The sequence below is a fragment of the Micromys minutus genome, assembly GCF_963924665.1.
Source record: "Micromys minutus genome assembly, chromosome: 10".
Classification (NCBI taxonomy): Eukaryota; Metazoa; Chordata; class Mammalia; order Rodentia; family Muridae; genus Micromys; species Micromys minutus.
The window spans coordinates 41119387-41139715 of NC_137979.1; the positions used below are offsets into that span (position 1 = coordinate 41119387).

Sequence of the window (20329 nt, forward strand, 5' to 3'; positions counted from 1 at the left end):
ATGTGCTCTCTCTCTCTCTCTCTCTCTCTCTCTCTCTCTCTCTCTCTCTCTCTCTCTCTCTCTCTCTCTCCCCCTCCCTCCCTCCTTTCCTAAATTTTGACTGTTCAGAAACTTGAGGCAAATGTTATAACAATATCTAGGCCAAAATCTAGTATTCTAGTAACAATATTAAATACCTCTTCAAATCTTTCATTGAATAAAGGGATAAATCAAGGTGCAAATAGGCTGGTATAAAGCAGAAGCAGGAAAATCAGGAGTTCAGGACTAGTGTGGTCTACAGAGTAAGTTCAAAGCCATTCTGGGCTCTATGAAACATTGTTGTGAGTGAGTGAGTGAGAGAGGTGGGGGGGAAGAAGGAGGAGGAAGAGGAGGAGGAGAAGGAGGGAGGGAGGGAGGGAGGGAGAGAGAGAGATTGGATGGATGGACATTTTTTTTCTAATAAAATAAAGCATGTTGATGGTAAATAACTATTTCATGTCTATAGGTTTCTCCTCTTGTCATACTCTTAGAATATACTTAAGGAAGCTGGTGAAGGAATATGTACACTTTTTAGTACTTCATTGTATTTGTGTGCTGTCATAGTTTCTGATTTTGGACATTTGTTAACATATTAGTACTCAGAGTAGATACAAGCTTCTTGTTAGGCTCCTTGCTCCAGAACTGATTGCCTTCGGCTCAGCTCCTGATTACTTTCCCTAAGGTAGGCTGTTAATTGCCTTTGTGATGACAAAAAAACAGAAGATATTTAGTTTGCTTTGCTATCTATCTATCTATCTATCTATCTATCTATCTATCTATCTATCTATCTATCTATCTATCTATCTATCTTATACCTAAATGTATGTCTTATGAGGGGTCATAGCTCCTAGAACTGGAGTTACAGACATTTGTGAGCTGCTGTGTGGATGCTGGATATTGAGCCAGGGTCCTCTGGAAGAGCAGCTAGTGCTCTTAAACTCTGAACCATCTATCTAGTCCCAAGATGGCATTAATTTTTAAGCTGTTTGAAACTGTTCTATAATTTTGCCTTGCTTCCTTTGAGTAGAAATCCTTTGTTTTGTTTAATATTAATTCCAAGTTGGTGGCTGTTTGCCTGCATGTATGACTATGTACCACTTGTGTGCCTAGTGCCAGAGGAAGTCATAAGAGATCATCAGATCTCCTGGAACTGGAGTTACAGATGGTTGTGAACTGCTACACATCTATTAGAAGAATAGTCAGTATTTTATTCGCTGAACCATCTCTCCAGCTGTATTTCTCAGAAAGAATCTGCCTGCTTCTACCTGGCACTGGGGATTAAAGGCTTATGCTACTGTGTTTGCCTTGAAGAAAATGTATTATTTATTTTAAGATGTATTTATTTTATATATCTGAGCACATTGTAGCTGTCAGACACACCAGAAGAAAGAGGACATCGGATTCCATTACAGATGGTTGTGAGCCACCATGTGGTTGCTGGGAATTGAAATCAGGACCCCTGGAAGAGCAGTCAGTGCTCCCAACTGCTGAGCCATCTCAACAGCCCCTGAAAATTTATTTTTTAACGATTAAATGGAAAATATTGAAGACTAAAAGCATATATCAGAGACTGTTGATCTTTCTACCCTTTTTGTACCTTACTGAGACATTTGTTTACCTTTTAAATTTGATAAAGATCTTAGTCTAGTAAAATGCACTAAGCCTTCATCTTGAAACTTTGTTATTGGAAGGAAAATACCTCTTGTTTCTTTTTCAAAGGAATAGTCACTTTATTGGAAACTATGTAAAAGTAGAATAGTCATTAACACACAGTGTTTTAAAAGAAATGGTTCCAAGCAGACCTTCCAAAGCAAGATCTATGACTGAGTTGATTGATGGTTGAGAATTTTCACACCTCAGAAGGGAGATAGTTTTAAGTTTACAAGGTCTGTTTTCATGCCTAAAATTTCTTTCTTTATTTTTTTTTCTTCTTTTTTTGCTGTGCTTGTAGTAAATGTTAATATTCTGAGAGGAGGGCAGGGAGGTTGCTGGGTGGTAGCTTGCTTACCAGTGTAAGACAGACCTTAGCTTCAGTCTCCAGCACTGCCAAGGGAAAGAAATCTGAAAAAGCTTAAATAATACTGTAATATGTCATCTTCCCCATTTTAGTTTTATCTTGTCAATAGAAAAATCTCCTCTATATAATTTTTGGAGCAATAAAGTTAGGTAAATGATGATTTGTATGTTGTTTTTTTTTTTTAAGGTAACTTATTTTCTTACTGAAAAAAAGGCCTAATTAACAGTGCAGAAGATTATTTTTAATTCATTTCAATTTGAATGTGGTTCTTTTAGGTTTGGAAATCTCTGCATTTAATAAACTTTACTTGGAATTTTTTAAAAATCCTGTATATAAAAAGCAAAGCAGAAAATTAGTGTAGTAGAATTATGTAAATGGTGGTAGTCATTACTTCTGTATCATTTGATAATGCTGTCTTCTGCTGTCTTTTGTTTATTGTCTGCATTTTTGGGCTTTTCTACTTTTATAATCTAGTGTTTTCTATTGAGAATATTAAAGGTGTAGCTTATAATTAATATCTAGAACTATAGGTACTTAATTTTTGTGAATAAAGATCAAAGAATTTCTGGCCATTTAATTTAGAAAACATAAAAGTAAATTGATTTCCCCCTCAAATATGTAAAGGGATGAACGGATAAGGCAACTACCAAACTGTCTTCCTATAAGTTCAGAAGATTAAATTAAAGGAAGTCATTTTGTTGGTTTTGGTACATTATGAAGAAGTATTTTGTGATCATGTGGATGATAACAAAGGTGTATGTGTTGAGGTAGAACATGGCCTCTCTTTATATAGAGAGAGATTTTAGGTTGGAAAGAAGCCAAATTTCTGTTGTGGATGCTGTAGGAGACATCTTGAAGGCAGTGGCATAGATTGGCAGAAGTCTCTAACACTGGAAGTTGTTGGAGTTATCCTTCCCTTTTAAAGATTCATGAGCATTTTAAAATATCATTGAATGTTTTGTTTTTGATTAATGACATACAATATCTTTCTGAAAATCTTTGACAGATGTGGTGAAGGCCTTGGTCAAGGACAGGTTTCTATCACTGTTTTGATGTGTTGTCTGAGATGGTTTGTTCTTAAGTCAGTACTTGGTTTCTGTTTACTTTTTGGGCTTTTGATGCTAAATTGTTGAAGCAGAGTCTCTGAAAGGTCAATGTTAATCCTCTGAGGTCCAGTAACAATTAGGTTATCTGCCTTCCATGAACAGTAAGAACTAATGATTCCTTTTGAGAAGGCAAATAATAGTCGGATGTGGCATTCTAGCGGGTCTGTTTCTCTTTCTTCCCCCCATAGGCCTATCAGCAGTCTGATGGGGCAGAAGACAACAGAGATGGAAGGTGTTCCAAACTTGGCAAAGGCCACCAATCTGAGGAGGTAAGCTCTAATTTTGAGCCGGCAGAGCAGGTGGCTCTTCCTGCCTCAATCATACCCTTTCGCTCTTTGGAAAGCTGGACAGAAACAAAAAGCATCCAAATGAGCTAAAGCATCTCCATCAGCTTTTGTTAGAGGGGGACGTTTTAGATTTTTTTCTTTTGAATGTTCTATTTCTTGCTCTCTTTCCCCCCCTTTCCCTTTTAGACCCTGTGGTTTTATTTTGTTTTTCTTCTCAGAAAATTAGGTAAAGACAGGCAGATTGGCTATCTGTTGTATGGGGATAATCATAAATAGATTCTTATTTCCAGCTATATACAGGTTATGTATAGCTAGTTTTGATGAGTATAATAATCTCAAGAATTTAAGGTTTTTCCTGACATCTTGTTAAATTTTGAGTTTCCTCATTAACAAGAGATGCCTTTTACTGTATCTTAGATGTTCTGCAGCACAGGTGTTGGTTAATGCTGTGAACTTGAGACTGTGGGGTATGGACAGTTGTTGCCAAGGTGGGGTTTTCCTCTCTACTTTCCCTTTGCTTCTTCCCTATTTTTTTCCCTTTAATGGTTCCTTAGTGGCACTCAGGACTTTCAAGGTGACTTTTCCTGTGTTAATAGGAATTTTCAGAAATGGTTTTACTACTTACTGTTACTCAGTCCTTAAGTTATGCTTACTGGATATGTTGTTGTATGGAATCATTGTATTTTCAGAAAAGAATGATTTCTTCTAAAGTTGTATTATTGATCTTGGCACATATTGAAGCATATGTACATAGTACATAATTGCTCTATTTATAAGATATTGTATGATGTTTATATGATTTGGAGTATATGTGCCTAAAAAGGTAATATTGGTATTTAGATCATAGTACAGGTAAAGAAAACACAAAACACAGAAAGTTATCAACTGTTTCTTTCTAGATACTTTTTGTACTATTGGGAAGGAGAAAATAACTGCAAGAGGCATACTCCAGTAACAAAAACATGAACCACTCTTAAAGCACGGCTCTATGGTCTAGCATGTCCTTTATGAGGACTTTAATACATGTTAGACTTAACTTTGGTAGCTGTAGTGTATAAGCCATGAAAATTATATAGCTAAAGACTGAATAATAATGTTCCAGCCTAGTAGACTGCATTTATCACAGAAGTCTTGTGAAGTTTATCACCTAGTGCCGTCATAACAGAGCTTGTGTGTGTGTGTGTTTTGTATGTGTACATTGTATGTTTGCACAATAATGGAATTGGATAGTGAGGCAATTCTGAGGATATATTAAGACACACGACTATATAATGACTTATGTTTTTCTTGTTTGTATATATTTTTATTTATTTAACTTTTTTGTTTATTTGTTTGAGACAGGGTTTTCATCTTGGCTGTCCTAGAACTAGCTCTGTAGACCAGGCTGGCCTCAAACTCACAGAAATCCACCTGCCTCTGCTTCCTGAGTGCTGGGACTAAGAGCATGCAGCACCACTGCCTGGCTTCATGTAAAAATGTAAAAATTAAGTGTTTCTGATAAATCAGTAGCTTCTTTGGAAACACAGACATTTTACAAGTTATGGCTTTTAAGTTTATTATATTCATGTGTGTTAAGTTGGCAGACCAGAGGCAGAAATGAAGGATTGGTTGTAGACCATTTATGATGGTCAGGCATAGGGGTGAGATACATCACTGGGGTGGTGGCATGCAATAGGAAACTACTTTGGGTCACAAATAGGAGCCTATGCTTCAGCTTAGCTTTCATCAGGTGGTGCTTTTGGTTCTGTGTTGAGGCTAAATAAATTTAGAGCTTAGCAACTATCGGTGTATTTTTTTCTATTGTGAATTACTTGGAAAAGAAAAGGGGTTTTTGTTTGTTTTTTATTTTGGGGGCAGAATTGAAAGTATTTCAGGCAGGCCTTAAACTTGGTATGTAGCTGAGAATGGCCTCCTAATTCTTTGTCTCCCAAATGCCACCATGTTCAACTAGTTGAAAATGTATTAAGACACATTTTTAAATTAAGAAAATGCACTTTTGAGCTTAATGGAAATGTTACTTATAGCATTTAGCTCTTACAGAAATAACTGATAAAATAAACAATCTATATAATAGATACAATACAGCCACTAAAAGTTAGAGAATGATCTTAAATACATATACCTAAGTGAAAAAGGTAGTTTGAAAAGGCTACACATTGTATGATCCCAACTCTAGGATACTCTGGAAAAGAAAAAAAGCCTATGAAGATAGCCCAAAGATCAAAGACAGTGTGCCACCATTCAGTGTGGATGATGAGATTAAGAGAGTTGTGTTTGTGTTGAGGCAAGAGATGGGGCTCAATTTTATCTGTTTTAAAAGTCCAATGAAACACCACATGCACCTATTCACACCTACAATCTTGCTCCTCAAGATCTGATATGTAAGTACAGAAAATAACACACAGTGGGCTTCAGGTCAGCTGCTAAGACCGTATAGTAAGATCTTGTTTCTAAACAAAGAAAACCAACACATAACATAAGGGACAAAGTACTCTGTAATACCTATTTATTTATCATCTATGTCTGTCTGTATATAGGTATGTATCTATCTAATCAACATGTCTTTCCTCCATCCACCTACATACCCACCCACCTATTAATCTCTTTGGTAAAATCTCTTTGCCAGGCTGATTTCAAACTGCCTGTCTCACTTTTCTTGCTGGGCTATAAGGTGTTTGGTATCTCACCTAGCTTCAAATGTTGCTTTAGGAAAAAAATAAGAAAATGGTGCCACATGAAAATAATTGAAGCAGAAAGTAATCTTAATGACTAGAAAGTTGTTAACAGAAGCTGAAGGAATTATTAGTGATAATTTGAAATGTTTAGAAAAACAAAACAGCCAGTGGTGATATTGCTTTAATCCCAGCACTTGGAAGGCAGAGGCAGGTGGATGGTTCTCTGAGTTTGTAACCAGCATGGTCTACAGAGTGAATTCCAGGACAGCCAAGACTATGCAGAAAAACCCTGTCTAGGGAAAAGAAAAAAGAAAAACACATTGTGGATAAACTTAAACTAATTCTAGTAATGATAAATATTAATTCAGATAAAATTTGAAGCACAGAAATGAGTCATATACTGGGGTTGTAATGGCTAATTTCTCACAGTTTTGCGAAGTGGCACATTGCAATGAAGCTATGCAAGCCAAGCTTGATTAGCAAGATAATGTAAGATCAGTCAGGACTTGTTTCTGTAAGTTGTAGGCTCTGGTCAACTCTTAGGAAATACCATGCATATCAAAGCATTTCTAATTTAGTTGTTTTTGTTTACGAAAGCTGTCAGAATAAAATACTACAATTTAAATATTATTGTCACAGTCTGGAAGAGGGGTCAAAATCAAGCAATAGCCAAGTTGCTTTATTTTATTTTATTTATTTTATTTTTTTCTGTCCTGAAGCTCTTCTGCTTGGCTTGTAGGACATCTTTATTCTTTATGCCTACTGGCCCATGGCCATTGCAGTGTGTGTATGGAGTGAGAGCTCCAGTGTCTCTACAGTCCTGGTGGGTCAGTGCACTGCCTGTTAATTATAGTCCTAAAGACAGTTCCTATAGCCAAACACAGTTCCATTGGGAGTTAGGGACCTCTGGCTTTGAGTTTGTGGGATGAGAGCCCAATTTAGTCCTTAACAAGACATCAGTGTTCTCCATTGGGCTTGGGAATGAAAGGTGGTGTGACTTGACACATTGGATCCTGTAATGTCTTGTGGACCATTTTAAGAATGTTTCCTTATTTTAAACAAAACAGGATCATTGAAGAATTTTAAGCCTGGTATTCTACCCAGACTATAGAATAAAAGCTAAGTAGATACACTACTAGTCAGGAGATAATTGTCATAGTAGTACAAGCATTATGCTAGAATAAAATTTGATGGCACAGATAGAAAAAATAGAGTCTAGATTTATTTATTATTGTTATTGTTGATTTTGAGACAGGATCTTACAATGTAACTCTCATTGGCTGGAACTCACTATATAGACTAGGCTGGCCTTGACCTTATGGAGATCCCCCTGCCTCTGCCTCCCAACTACTGAACTTAAAGCCCTGGTTAGCCTGGAACTCTACTACATAGACCATTCTGGCCACAAATTCATGGAGATCCACCTACCTCTCTATCTCCCTAGTACTGAAATTAAAGGCATGTGTCATCATGCTTGGTTATAGATTCATTCTATCTATCCATCCATCCAACTGTCTCTACCTACCTACCTTATTTATTTTCGTTATTTATTTAGAGTCAGAGTTTCTCTGTGTAGCCTTGCCTGTCCTGGAACTTATTCTGTAGACCAAACTAGCCATGAATTCAACGATCCCTCTGCCTCTGCTTCCTGAGTGCTGGAATTAAAGGTGTGCACCACCACTGCTGGGCTTTTTGTTTTTTTAAACATGTGTATGTGTGTGTGTGTGTGTCTGTGTCTGTCTGTATGTATGTATGCATACACACATGCATGTGGAGGCCAGAATAGGGCATCAGTTCTCCTGGAGATGGTGTTATAAGCACTTGTTATAAGTGTTGGTACTGGGGCGCAAGATTGGGTGATCCAGCCCCTGTTTATTTGTTGAGATAAGAATCTCATATAGCTCTGGCTGGTGCAGACCTCACTATTACATAAAACTTGTGATCCTCATGCCTCCTGGGGGCTAAGATTATACACACCACCATTCTTGGCTTAGTCTTGTATTTTTATTTTCTATGATATACTTTTAGTACCTGTCCATTTATATAGGCACAATCCTGTCTTGGTTTTTTCAGATAGATGGCAATCTTTTTAAGAAGCACCTTTAATCACTATATTTTGCTTGGAAATCATATTTGTGCCAGCACTATTCTTTGTCAAATATTAACTCACTTAATCCTAATGTGAACTATTATTACTAATCAAAGAAATAAGCCCAGAGAGGTTAATTTATTGAAGTCATGTGACAGTAAGATAGCAAAGCATTATATTCTATTATATGACTTTTATTTCATAATTTCCTATATTTCTTCACTATGGTAACATGCTTGTATTCTCACTGTAAATTCTGAGCAGTTTATTTAAATCTTCTGCTATTGTTAGAAGACATACTAAGTGAATTGAATATTCAAGCTAAAGGGAGTTCCTAGGTGAACAGATAGATACAAATTGTGTTTGAGCTGGAGTGGGATGGTTAATAAGCAACTAAGTCCATCTCAAAGGTAATAACTGTAATTTCTTTAACACTATGTGTTATTTTTGTACTTTTAAGTTTCTGTTTTTTCTTGCTATCTTACTTGTGCTATTTATCCATGATGAGTTTAAAAATAATTTATTCGTTCTTGTATAGTATTCTTGATTCAGAAATGTGAATATTTTCTCCACTTAGGTATGGGTTGACAAGTAGGTTCTTTTCAGTTTTGGATGATTAAACACCATTTTAATGCCTCTTGGTGTGTGGTAGTAAAGTTTCCATCACTGACAAAAACACCCGAAGAAAATAGTTGAGTGGAGGTGAGGTCCGTATTATCTCGTCATCTCAGAGGTTTGAGTTTGGATGGATGGATATGTGTATCTTCTATTGATGATATCTGAACAGTTGCTTTTTCAGAGAGCCTATAACACACAGGCCTTTACGATACGCTTCATATTCAAGCTGTAATATTGGGTACATATATGTATGTCTAAAAATAAAGTATTTTGTCATAGGGTCGGCAAACATTCAGCCTTGTTAATTCTTGCCAGTGTTTTCAAATTGATTTTTTAAAATTTGTTTTGTCCTTTGTTTTTCAAGATAGTGTTTCTCTGTCCTGGATCTTGCTCGATTCCTAGACCAGGCTGGCTTCAAACACACAGATTCACCTGCCTCTGCCTCCTAAGTGCTGGGATTAAAGGCACACACCACCACCACCACCACTCAGCTTGTTTTAAAATTGAATGTAGCACTTTACTCCTACCAGCAATGTATGAAAGTTCTATTTGTTTCCATTTTCAGCAAGCATTTGTTTTCTTAAGCCAAGCTGATCTACAGATTATTCATTTTAACGCATATGTCAATGGGTTTTCATTACTTTTAACAATACCTGAAGCAGGCCAACTTTATAAAGAAATATTTACTTCGTTATTTTAGAGGTCCAAAATGGAAGATAAAGGATCTGGGACTTATTGGCATCTGGCATTGGCCTGGTGACCGATGGCAACACAATGTTGGGAACATTTTTAAACAGTAAACCAGAGGGGCAATTAGGGATGAGGTTCTTTCTTCCAACAACTTGCTTTTGTGGGAATTCAGAAATCTGATGAGATTTAATCTCTTCCAAGGACAGTCTCTCTAGTCACCCAGGGATCTCACCAGGCTTTATCTTTCTCTGATTTCATACTGCCTCCCAACTTTGCCACCATAGGGACCAAGCCTGTGACACACCAACCCATATCAAACAAGGATGGCCTCCCTGATGATTCATAAAGCCCGTGTATGCATTTTCACTTGAAATTTGATGCTTTTTTAAAAAAGTTTCTGAGATAGGGTTATCCTATAAGAAAAATGAATTGTTTGAATCTCATTCCCTGGCAGTGAAAACATTTTTAATTATTATTTTTATTTTCTATGTATGAATGTCTTGTCTTCATTGTGTGTCTGTGTACAATGTGTGTGCCTATGGAGGCCCGAAGAGAGTGTTGGATCTCTAGGAACTGGAGTTACAGATGCTTGGTTGCAACCCATTATGTGGACTGAACCTGGGTCCTTTACAAGAGCAGTGAATGCTTTTAACCACGAGCCATTTTCAGTCCCCACAATCTACCCCAGAGTGGGTAGGTCCAATCAAATAAAACAGATTAAAAGGAATATTTCTCTTTTGCTTTTTTTGGAGACTGAGTTTATAGCTGGCCTGGAATCCACTGTAACCAGGCTGATGTCAAACTCACAGCAAATATCCTGCCTCACCACCCAAGTGCTAGCATTCCAGGTATGATCTAACATGCCTGGTGACAGTGCATTTCTTTAGACAGTGTAGTATGGTACTCAGACGCCTCCATTAGGAGAGAATCATCTTTGTGACTTTTAGTAAGTTAGCCATATTGCCATAGTACCCTTCTCTCTAAATAGAAGATAAAACGATGCTTCTATCATAATATAATAAAATCATTTTATATCTAGTTTTTAGAGCAGTTCATGGTATGCTACAAGCAATATGTCAGTGTGGTATTAATACAAATTTTATGAATATTTCAAGTGGGTTGACAGAATCGTGGGGTTCTAATTTGTAATACATTTGAAGTTTGTGAATCATACTGGTTTTTATTTTAGCCTTAGTCTTTCTTTCTCCTTCCTTCTTTCCTTCCTTCCTTCCTTCCTTCCTTCCTTCCTTTCTCTCTTTCTTTCTTTCTTTCTTTCTTTCTTTTTCTTCCTTCCTCTTTCTTTCTTTCTTTCTTTCTTTCTTTCTTTCTTTCTTTCTTTCTTTCTTTCTTTCTTTCTTTTTTCTTTCCTTTGCACATCATCAAGAAAACATTAATAGGCTAGTGAGGTACCTTAGTATAAGGGCACTTGCTACCAATCCTGAGAACCCATGTGGTGGGAGGAGAGAGCCAGTTGCAGCAGGTTGTCCTCTAACCCTCATACAGTACTGTGCATATAATACCAATCCTCCCAGTATACACAGAATATAATGTTATAAGTAAATAAAAATGATAAAAATGTGAATTGATAAATATGAATAATTAAAATGTTTATCTGGTAGTCTCTTGATTTCCTTATTCACTCATATATTTATTATATATCTGTGTGTCTATGTGTGTGTGTTTACATACACATGTACATGAGCTCCTGAGTGCATCCCATGCATACTTACTGCCAGTATGGGTGCTAGAAACGCACCTTGGGTCCTCTGCAAAAGAAGCAAGTGGTTTTAACTGTTGAGTGGTCTTCATCCTATAGATAAATGACATTGTACTTTTTCTTACAAATCCTTCAAAAATTTTTACCTTGAAATTGTTACTAAATATCCACAATTTTCATAGATTTTCTAGTTTTATTCATTATGTACTTTTATTTTAAATGAGCAGCAGCACATATTTTCAGATCTCAGCCTGTGCTATGTTATCCTAGTGCATCTGTGTCTTGTTAGTGGCTTGTTACTGCTTTGGGCCACAGCATAAAGTCAAAAGCAGATGTGCCTATTACCTGTCTATGTAAGAAAGTGCACTCCACAAATATTGTGGGCCATGGTGTAAATTTAAGAGCCAGACATACGGGCTTGAGTTATGAATAAATTATAACACAAAGAAACTGAGTTCTCCTAAATAATGACATATTTCTAAGACATTCCAACAAATTCTAAAAGGCAAATGTATTCAAACCCCAAATTGTGCAGCATGTTAATGTGTTGGTGCTTCACATGTAAACATGAAGCATATGAAAATGTATATGTGCTTTTGGAGTTGACATTAGTTGTGTTTGAAGCTCATTGGCTGACCTTACACAGAGAATGTTCCCAATTAATCGTGACTTTCCAGCAGATTTAAATGAGTCTCTTGACAATGCCACTAGCACCGGGGCTGTTCCGCTGCCCTCAGCACTGTGGGTTCTTCAGCTGCCTACCCAGTCTTCCTCTGCCTTGTAGCTCATGGTTTTCTGTAGCAGCAGTGTATCTGGAACTTGCTCATTAAAGGTCAGCTCAGTGTTGTTTATTTCTTCATGGGCTTTCTGGAGCCCTTCTTCTTTGAATTACTCTATTTTCTGTCACTCTTCTTCAAAATTCTATCTTGACATTTTGTGTCTCAGAATCTAATTTTTTCCCCCATTTTGTTTGGAAATGAAAAAGCATTTTGTGAGACAGCTCCACATCAGTGCATTTCACAAAATCCACCTGCAGAGGGAGCTAAATAAAAGCAGATGAGACCCTGAACTCAAGAAGATTCAAAGCAGAGAATGTTTACAGCGAGATGTTGTCATCCTGCTAGTACTGAAAAAACCTGATACTCAAAAAATAGTTGAGTTGAAATCAACCATCTGGGATCTGACACAAGGATAAGACTTGTGTGATTTTTGTTTCTGAATTCTCTACCATATAAAAAGCTGTAAAGGGATGATCTGATATACATGTATATGTTAGAGAACCAGTCTGTCATTTTATTTTCTTCTCTGAAGATGGTATTTAAGGATAGTGAAATGTGGTCACTTTGTGCAGACTTTCACATAGGGGACTGGGCTAAGACTAAAGTTACTAAACCTTGTGGATAACATGCATGATATTAACGACAGACTTTATAAGTAAGTTTCTTGTATTTGTTTGATTAAGTATATGTATCTTGATTGCAGTCAGCAGACTTGAAGAGAGAGAAGCAGAATTGAAGAAGGAATATAATGCACTGCATCAGAGACACACTGAGGTGGGTGTCTGTCCTTACTAGGTTAGTACTGGAACACAAAGATGGCCTTCATAAGTCTACCTTTTCTTTGGAAAGCTAGAATAATTCATAGGCATCAATTCCAGAAAGTGTGTCATGTGGCATTTACCAAAGTTAACTTTTATTCTTTTTAAATCTGGAACTAAATGTTTCTGTAGGAAATTTATATGCCTCAGAATAATTTTATGTATTTAAGACACTTCCATAGTAGACTAGCAAAACCTTTATGCATATAATGAAATGTTGACAAAATGCTGAGAAAATTGATTTGCTACCGGTTAGGAAAATGCTGCATTGGTAAGATATTGGTATAAATTGCTATGTATATAATTTAGTTATAAAGGACTTATAATGCATTATTTATAATTTATATTATGTTATATGTTTTTATATTAAATTATATCAGATTTATAATTACAAATGTATAATACATTAAAATGTGTTTTAAAATTATTTCAATTTTCAGCTCTTTAGGTTTTTTTGAAATTTATTTATTAATTTTTAGATTTTTAGTTTTTGTATGAGTGTCCTGCCTGCTTGTAAGTAAGTGTCTACAGAGGCCAGAAGAGGGCATCAGATCCTCTAAAACTGAATTACTGATAGTTGTTAGCTTACACATGAATGCTGGCAACTGAACCTAGGTCTGAGGTTTCTAACTGCTGAGCCAACTCTCCAGTCTTTAGTATTTTAGATTAGTGTTTGCAGCATAGAATCACTTTGCAACTCTTGTTTTTAAGAGTCCATTAGTCTTTAACGTACTGTTTTTGCTTCTGTCTTGTCAATGTGATGTTTGCTCCTTTGTGTTATGGTCAGTCTGGGATTCACATACTTAAATGAATTTTACAGTCCTCCCCTCTTCCCTCTCCTCCTTCTTTCTATAGCCCTGGCTTGCCTGGAATACACTATGCAAACCAGGCTGGCCTTGAACTCACACATACCTCTGCTTCCAATTTGGGGATTAAAGGTGTATGCCACCTCTCTTGGCCACTTTCTCTTTACTAATCCTGTTTTTTGTTATACCTAATTTTAGGTTTGTTTGTTTGGGTTGAATTTTTTGAGACAGGGTTTTTCTGTGTAGCCCTAGCTATTCTGAAACTCCTTTGTAAACCAGGTGGGCCTAGAATTCAGAGATCTGCCTTCTTCTGCCTTCTGGGTGCCAAGATCAAAGAAAGGTGTGCACTACCACTGCTTGACTTGATTCTAGTTTTTTGTCTACCTGTTTATTTAGGTGATGGTGACTGAGTCTGGGGTCTTGCTCATGCTCTCACAGTCCTAGCTAGTGTAGACTTCAGTTCTTGTTTTTCTTCCATTGCTGTGTAATATGTCTTGCCTATGGTAGGGACCAATGGTGCTGCTTTTAAGCATCATAAAAATCACATTATACTCAATTTCATTTACTTTGAATAAAGCAGAATTTCTTTCCCATTCATGGGACTGGGGTTAAGTATTACTACCCTGGAACACAAATTGTCACAGAATTGATACAAGTAGAAGGAAAAGTTTGATCATAAAGGGTCATAAGGCCCTGGAAAGCTGAAAGTAGGTTGAATAATAGTTTTTTTTAAATTAAGTTAAAATACCCATGTTTTAAAAATAAATTGTTTACTAGATATTAAGGGTATTCTTTAAAACTTGTCAGTTAAAATTCTGTTGTTTATGCTTTTATGCCATTGATTTTCATATCAGAGTAAGGTCCTGTATGCATGCAATATTTAATTGCATTGTTATTAATGATGATAATTACAAAATATATTTGGAGTAGTATGTTTAAATATAATAAGTAATTAATAGTAATGAATGATGTTTTTAAAATAAAGTTATAACTTATAGTAATTGGAGATTATTAAATTGTGATATAGTATTAAAGTATATTTAAATTATTTATATTCTTTATAAACATACATTTTTTAAAGAACAAATATAAAGCAAGATTTAATTTTCCTAATATCTATTTAGTAAAAATGAAGATATATTTCTATAGAAATTTTAAACCTGCCATCTATTTTTTATGAAAAAGTGCAGTAAGTTTTCTGTTTCCACGCCTTCAGAGATGCATTTTATTGGAAAAAATGGTCTCAAGAGCTGAGTCACCAAGTAGAGACCCGGGCCTGTGCAGGCATCATCAGCTTTTCCTTTGTTGTCCACAGTCCTCCATAGAACCCTCTCCCACAGTTACAAGAGCCTTCTGTCCTTTGCCCTGATAGACTCTGTTTTATTTGCTTATTAGCAAGAATAAATAGCTCTGTAATCCCTTAGGGTACCTCTTAAAGGTAAACTCCAGACAAAGGGACTCTGTAGTGTATTTTTGTTATTTTCAAGGAAGGTGACATTTTTTTTTTTTACAGACACAGAATTATTTTAATATTACTTTGACAAAACACACTATTTACTGCTAACAGTGGGAAATTTATTCTGGCTCTTTAAGAAAATGTGAATAACTATTCTTTAATCAAATAATAAATTTGTATGTGTTACTGATTTTACTTAGAGGAATACATACCTTGCTATATGTGCTCTATGCTTATGAGCTACTTTATCAGCACATAGAGGTTGAGGAGCAGTGAGTTCTGGGTTAGTCTAGATATTCGATGAGACCCTTTAGCTTAAAACTAACTGTTAGTTTCCCAACAAAGCAATGCAGGTAAGAAAGTGTTTGTTTATTTTGGTTCACTGTTCCAGGTCACAGTCTTTCATAGCAGGGAAGGCATGTTGGCAGACTTGTGAAGCGGCTGGTTATTTGTACACTGTCAGGAAGCACAAAGCATGCATATGTTCAGCAAGCTTTCCCCGTTTATGCAGTGTGATATTCAAGTCCATGGAATGGTGCCACCTACATTTAGGGTAGTTCTTCCCACCTCAGCTAATCTGCACAATCCGTCACAGATGTGCCAGTGACTTGTTTGCACAGTGATTCTGTGCAAGTTGATAGTGTTAACATCACAGACTCTGTCTGACCAAAAGACACGCCTTAAAGACAGCACAGGTGTGAGGAGTGATTATTTTAAAGCATTGGGACCACATGACTAGTTTTCTTATGCTAACCACTACATGTGTGAACTTTGTGCAGGGCTGGGAGAGTTTCATATTGAAACCATTTAAGTGCATTCTTAGTGTTTTCTTTGGCCAACTTACCATTTCTCCTTGCTTTACACTTTGAAATTTTTAGAAAGATATTCTAGGGTGATGTACCCCAAATCCTATGCTAGTTAATGACTACATCTGAAATCTGGGTTTTCTGATTTTTTTCTATGCTGTGTGTGTGTATGTACCTATGGTATGTGTTATGTGTATGAGTACTTTTACCTGCATATATGTCTGTGTATCACTTGTATATCTGGTACCCATGGATGCTAGAAAATGGTATCAGATCCCCTGGAACTGAAAGCTGAGTGTGCCATGTGAGTGCTGGGAATCAAACCACAACTTCTAGAAAAGCACCTAGCACTCCTAACCACTGATCTATCTTTGCTGTTGTTTAAGATAGGGTGTCAGATAGTTTAGGCTGGTCTCAAACTTGCTATGTAGCTGAGGATAGACCTTTAAATGACTCATTCTTGCCTCCATTTCCATTCATTACAGGCTGAATGCTCTAGATGTTTTTCTGAGCCTTTATGTCCCATGGAATCCCGTGGTTTTCAGACACTTTGAGAACTGTATATAGGAAGAGTCAAGGTGTCTACAGAGAGCCTATGCTCCAGTCCAGTTGGTTTGCTCTTTGGTTTTGTCAGTGTGGAGTCTGCTTTTACTGTGAAGACAATTCAACCAAGGGCAGGCTGTGTCTGTCCCAAACAACAGTTTTTCATACAGTATAGTTGAATCCTTGATGAGTCCAGCTGTTAAAGAATTTACCTCTAGCTATGTGAATTAATTACTGGGAAATTAATAACTTATCTGAGATGGAGGAGGACTAAAACTGGTAGACTTGTTAGTACCTTGTCTAAAACAATGCCCTGGCCCGCTCACATCTTTTTTCTATCTGGAGTGTTGGTCTTCCTTCTTCTGTCATTACCCCCTCCTTTTAAAACTCATAACCATAATGTGAATTCTTTTTAAAATTTTATGTGCAGGGTATTTTTTATTGTTTGTTTGTGACATATAGCTTATTATTTTAAACATATCAGGAAATGCTTTAGAGAGTGGGCTTTTCTTGTGGGTGTGAAGAAGAAAGAACAATGAGTTCATTGCTTGCTTGAAGTGTTAACTAAAAGGCCAGATGCATCCTGGGTCCTGCAGTGTTTAACTACTCAAGTAGCTGCATCAAACAGATTTGAGTCCCAGCTTTAAAGCTAATGGTGGAAAACAGTTTATTGCTAGCTATTGAACTTTAGACAAGTTATTTTCTACTGGACCTGAGGATTATCTATAAAATTGTGATATTGTGAGGTCTAAATTTAAAATATTTCTGTTAAAGTGGTTGGCATTCAGTATGGTAGCTGCTGTTTTGCTATTCCTCTGTCCTGGTAAGGGCTATTTTGGTGTGGTATATTTTTTTGTATTTTCATATTAGACTATTTTTGAATGCCAGGATATTATAGCGTTTTCTAAATTTTAAATATTTAACCATTTAAGATAACAGAGACTCAATCTATTTGAATGTAAAATTGGTCCTATAACGAATTACTTATAAAAGCAATATGAAGGAAGTTTCCTTTAAAAAAAAATCTTTCATTTGAACAAATCATTTCTATATGATCACTATCTGGATGTGAAAACTCAACTAATGCTTTCTAAGACCTTTCGGCATTTTTTATTTGCATCTATTAGGTCCAACATTCGTTTTGGTACATTCGTCTCAGTTTTTTTTTTTTTTTTTTTTTCCTTGAAGCTTCTTGATACAAGAAGAAAATAGTTCATTATTCCTGATTTGCTGACACAACCAAATTTTTTTTTATGCAAAATTCTTCTTAAAATGGTATGGAAGAAAAAAACTAGACATTTAAGTAAAACATGTATATATCCTTGTGATTCTGTATTCACTTTTTCTTACTGCTAACAGTTCTCATTTTTGACTGGCCCTTTTGCTTTAAGTTTTATTTGTATGTGGGTATATGTGTGTATGTGTGGAAGCCAGGTATATGTGAGTTCCCATGGATGTCACATATTTTTCAGCTCTTGAACTAATGTTTTTTTAAACTATTTTTAAAACTACACCTCCCCTTGCCCCAGTGTGTGTGTGTGTGTGTGTGTGTGTGTGTGTGTGTGTGTGTGTGTGTGAGAGAGAAAGAGAGAGAGAGAGAGAGAGAGAGATACCTCAAAAGTCAGAGGACAACTTGTAACTTTAACCTTCCACCATGTGAGTCCTGAAGATAAAACTCCCATCCATATTTAACTTTTCTATCTTATGGCTCCTTATCTATGACTCAGAATTAAAGCTTTAAAATTTTTTTTATTTCTATTAATTTATGACTATTATAGCTGATTATATTAAATGCTGGTGTTAGTAAATTAGCACAGGAGAAAGTACTTTGAAATTCTTTCAACTATAAATCTGAAAAAATAATTAGAAATGCTGTCTTTAAATTAAATTGAGATTTATTTTTACTCTGGTAATTACTATTAGCATGGAAAGATGAATATACAGAATGCTTTTCAAGTGTGGCATTAGTTTTGTTGTTTTCCATTTAAGTGCATATTTTTCTCAAATGCTATTATTTTTTAATCAGCTGTCTCTTAGGACCTCCTACCAAAGTCTGTATACTAATTTGTATTTATACCAATATTTTTCATTTGACAAAACTGTAAAACTTTGCAATGCAAAGGAAGATATTAACTATGTTTACTAATGTCAGTGTCTTAGCTGTGAGCATTTGCTACTCCTTTGCTACCACAAGTCTTTGATCTTTAGTACTTATTTCTTTACATGAATTGAGTAATCTTATAAGAAGGTTGTGCCAAAATGTTTCCATTGTTATAATTCTGTGTTTTATTTTTGGTGATAGCCTTAAATTTTGTTTCTATTTTTTTTCTTTCTTAAAAATAGATGATCCATAATTATATGGAGCACTTAGAAAGAACCAAACTTCATCAACTCTCAGGGAGTGATCCACTAGAGGCTACAGCTCATAGTAGAATTAGGTAAGCTTTGTTATATACACTTTTGCCTTAGAAAATGTGAAATCAATAATCCATCTTTTTGTTTCTGTTTTTCCTGTTTTTTAGTCTGAGAACAATTGTCTGCTTCCCCAAAGTCTCTACAGGAAAGGGAAAGCACAGCATGCAAAAATAAAAATACCGGTTAAAAAGTTAAATTATGAGCTTTATAAATTATAAGCAACATAGTGCAGGGTTTTAATTATTTTCTGAATACTTGATGGAATATCAGAGTAGGTTTGAAATTTTCCAGTTTGTGGGTATGCTGAAGTTTTTCATTGCTCCCATATAATTGGTCCTTTTTGTTGCACAGAGGCATGTTTAAAAAGGATTAGCCAGCCATCTGTTTGATGTAGGAGTGTGAATAAATTATGTAGATCGCTAGGTATTGTAGCCAATGAGCTAAGCCAAGACTCTTGTGGAGAGGAACGTAGTTAGTAGGCTGGCTCTCTGGATTGCTGCATTAATGCTAGGAGCAGCAGCTCTATGGTTATGAGGTGGGGGGAGCTGAATGACGTCATCTCTTGGGAGCCGCTGCAGGATGGAGTGGAAAGCTGCTGCTGATGGCATTGTTTTTGTGGCAGCAGCTGAATGACAGATCCTCACTACAAAGATACCCTTTTGGCCCCCGTGTAGGCCTCCTGGTTCGGACATTTCACCATGCCAGCACAGCGCCATGAATCCTGGATGCATGCTGCTGTTTGTGTTTGGCTTTGTTGGCGGGGCGGTGGTCATTAATTCTGCTATCTTAGTCTCTCTCTCTGTTTTGCTGCTTGTGCACTTTTCTATTTCTACCGGCGTGCCAGCGCTGACGCAGAACCTACCAAGGATACTCAGGTACTCCGTCCAGTCTCTCCTGGAAGCTCCTGCTTCGCTGGTGGTTTTTTGTTTTTGTTTTTTTTTTTAATTTTTAGCACCATGAGTTCGCTTTGTAACCATTTCTGTTGCAGATTCAAACAATGGAAACAGCCTCAAGCTAGGATGTCTATTATTTTGTAGGTTCCTAAATGGAACTCTGTTTTGTGTTTGGAAATTACAGACAAAAAGGGGGGAGGGGGTGTTCTCTGTTGTACATAAATAGAAGGTCAGTGTGGTCTGAATGTTGAAAGTAAGGAAGAGCAAGAGCCGAGTACCAGGTCCGAGTTTGTATATAGCTCTGGATTTAGCTTCTGAGCACTGAGGGACAAATAGCTTTTATGCTTTCTGTTGCAAATGGTTAGCCACAGAATGTAGGTTTATTTTGTTTGAGTTGTCCTTTACCTAATGTAAGGTTTGATATCAGTTTTATAGTTTTTAATAACAGCTTATGGAAACTGATATTTTCCTGTTACTATAAAATATATTTTAAACTAAAAAGAATTAGATTCTTAAGACAAGAATAGAATGCCTTTCCCTCGGTTATTTGCACATCAAAGTTGTGAAAGCTTTACAAAGCCTATTCACTATTGTTT

At 36.3% G+C, this 20329-nt stretch overlaps 1 protein-coding gene across 6 annotated transcripts in view; it reads left to right on the forward strand.

The window, feature by feature from the left end:
- SPAG9 (sperm associated antigen 9) overlaps nucleotides 1-20329 on the forward strand; it is a gene marked incomplete at its 5' end in the record, with an annotated part of 120273 nt that overhangs the window by 24704 nt on the left and 75240 nt on the right. For 4 of the 6 annotated variants that reach the window (XM_080923515.1, XM_080923516.1, XM_080923517.1 and 1 more), the window contains 2 exons: nucleotides 12700-12770; nucleotides 18769-18863. In XM_080923515.1, coding sequence (XP_080779641.1) covers nucleotides 12700-12770; nucleotides 18769-18863 — 166 coding nt within the window. Of the gene's footprint in view, nucleotides 1-12699; nucleotides 12771-18768; nucleotides 18864-19554; nucleotides 19716-20329 lie in introns of those variants that run through there. The other 2 variants (XM_080923519.1, XM_080923520.1) reach the window with 1 other exon arrangement.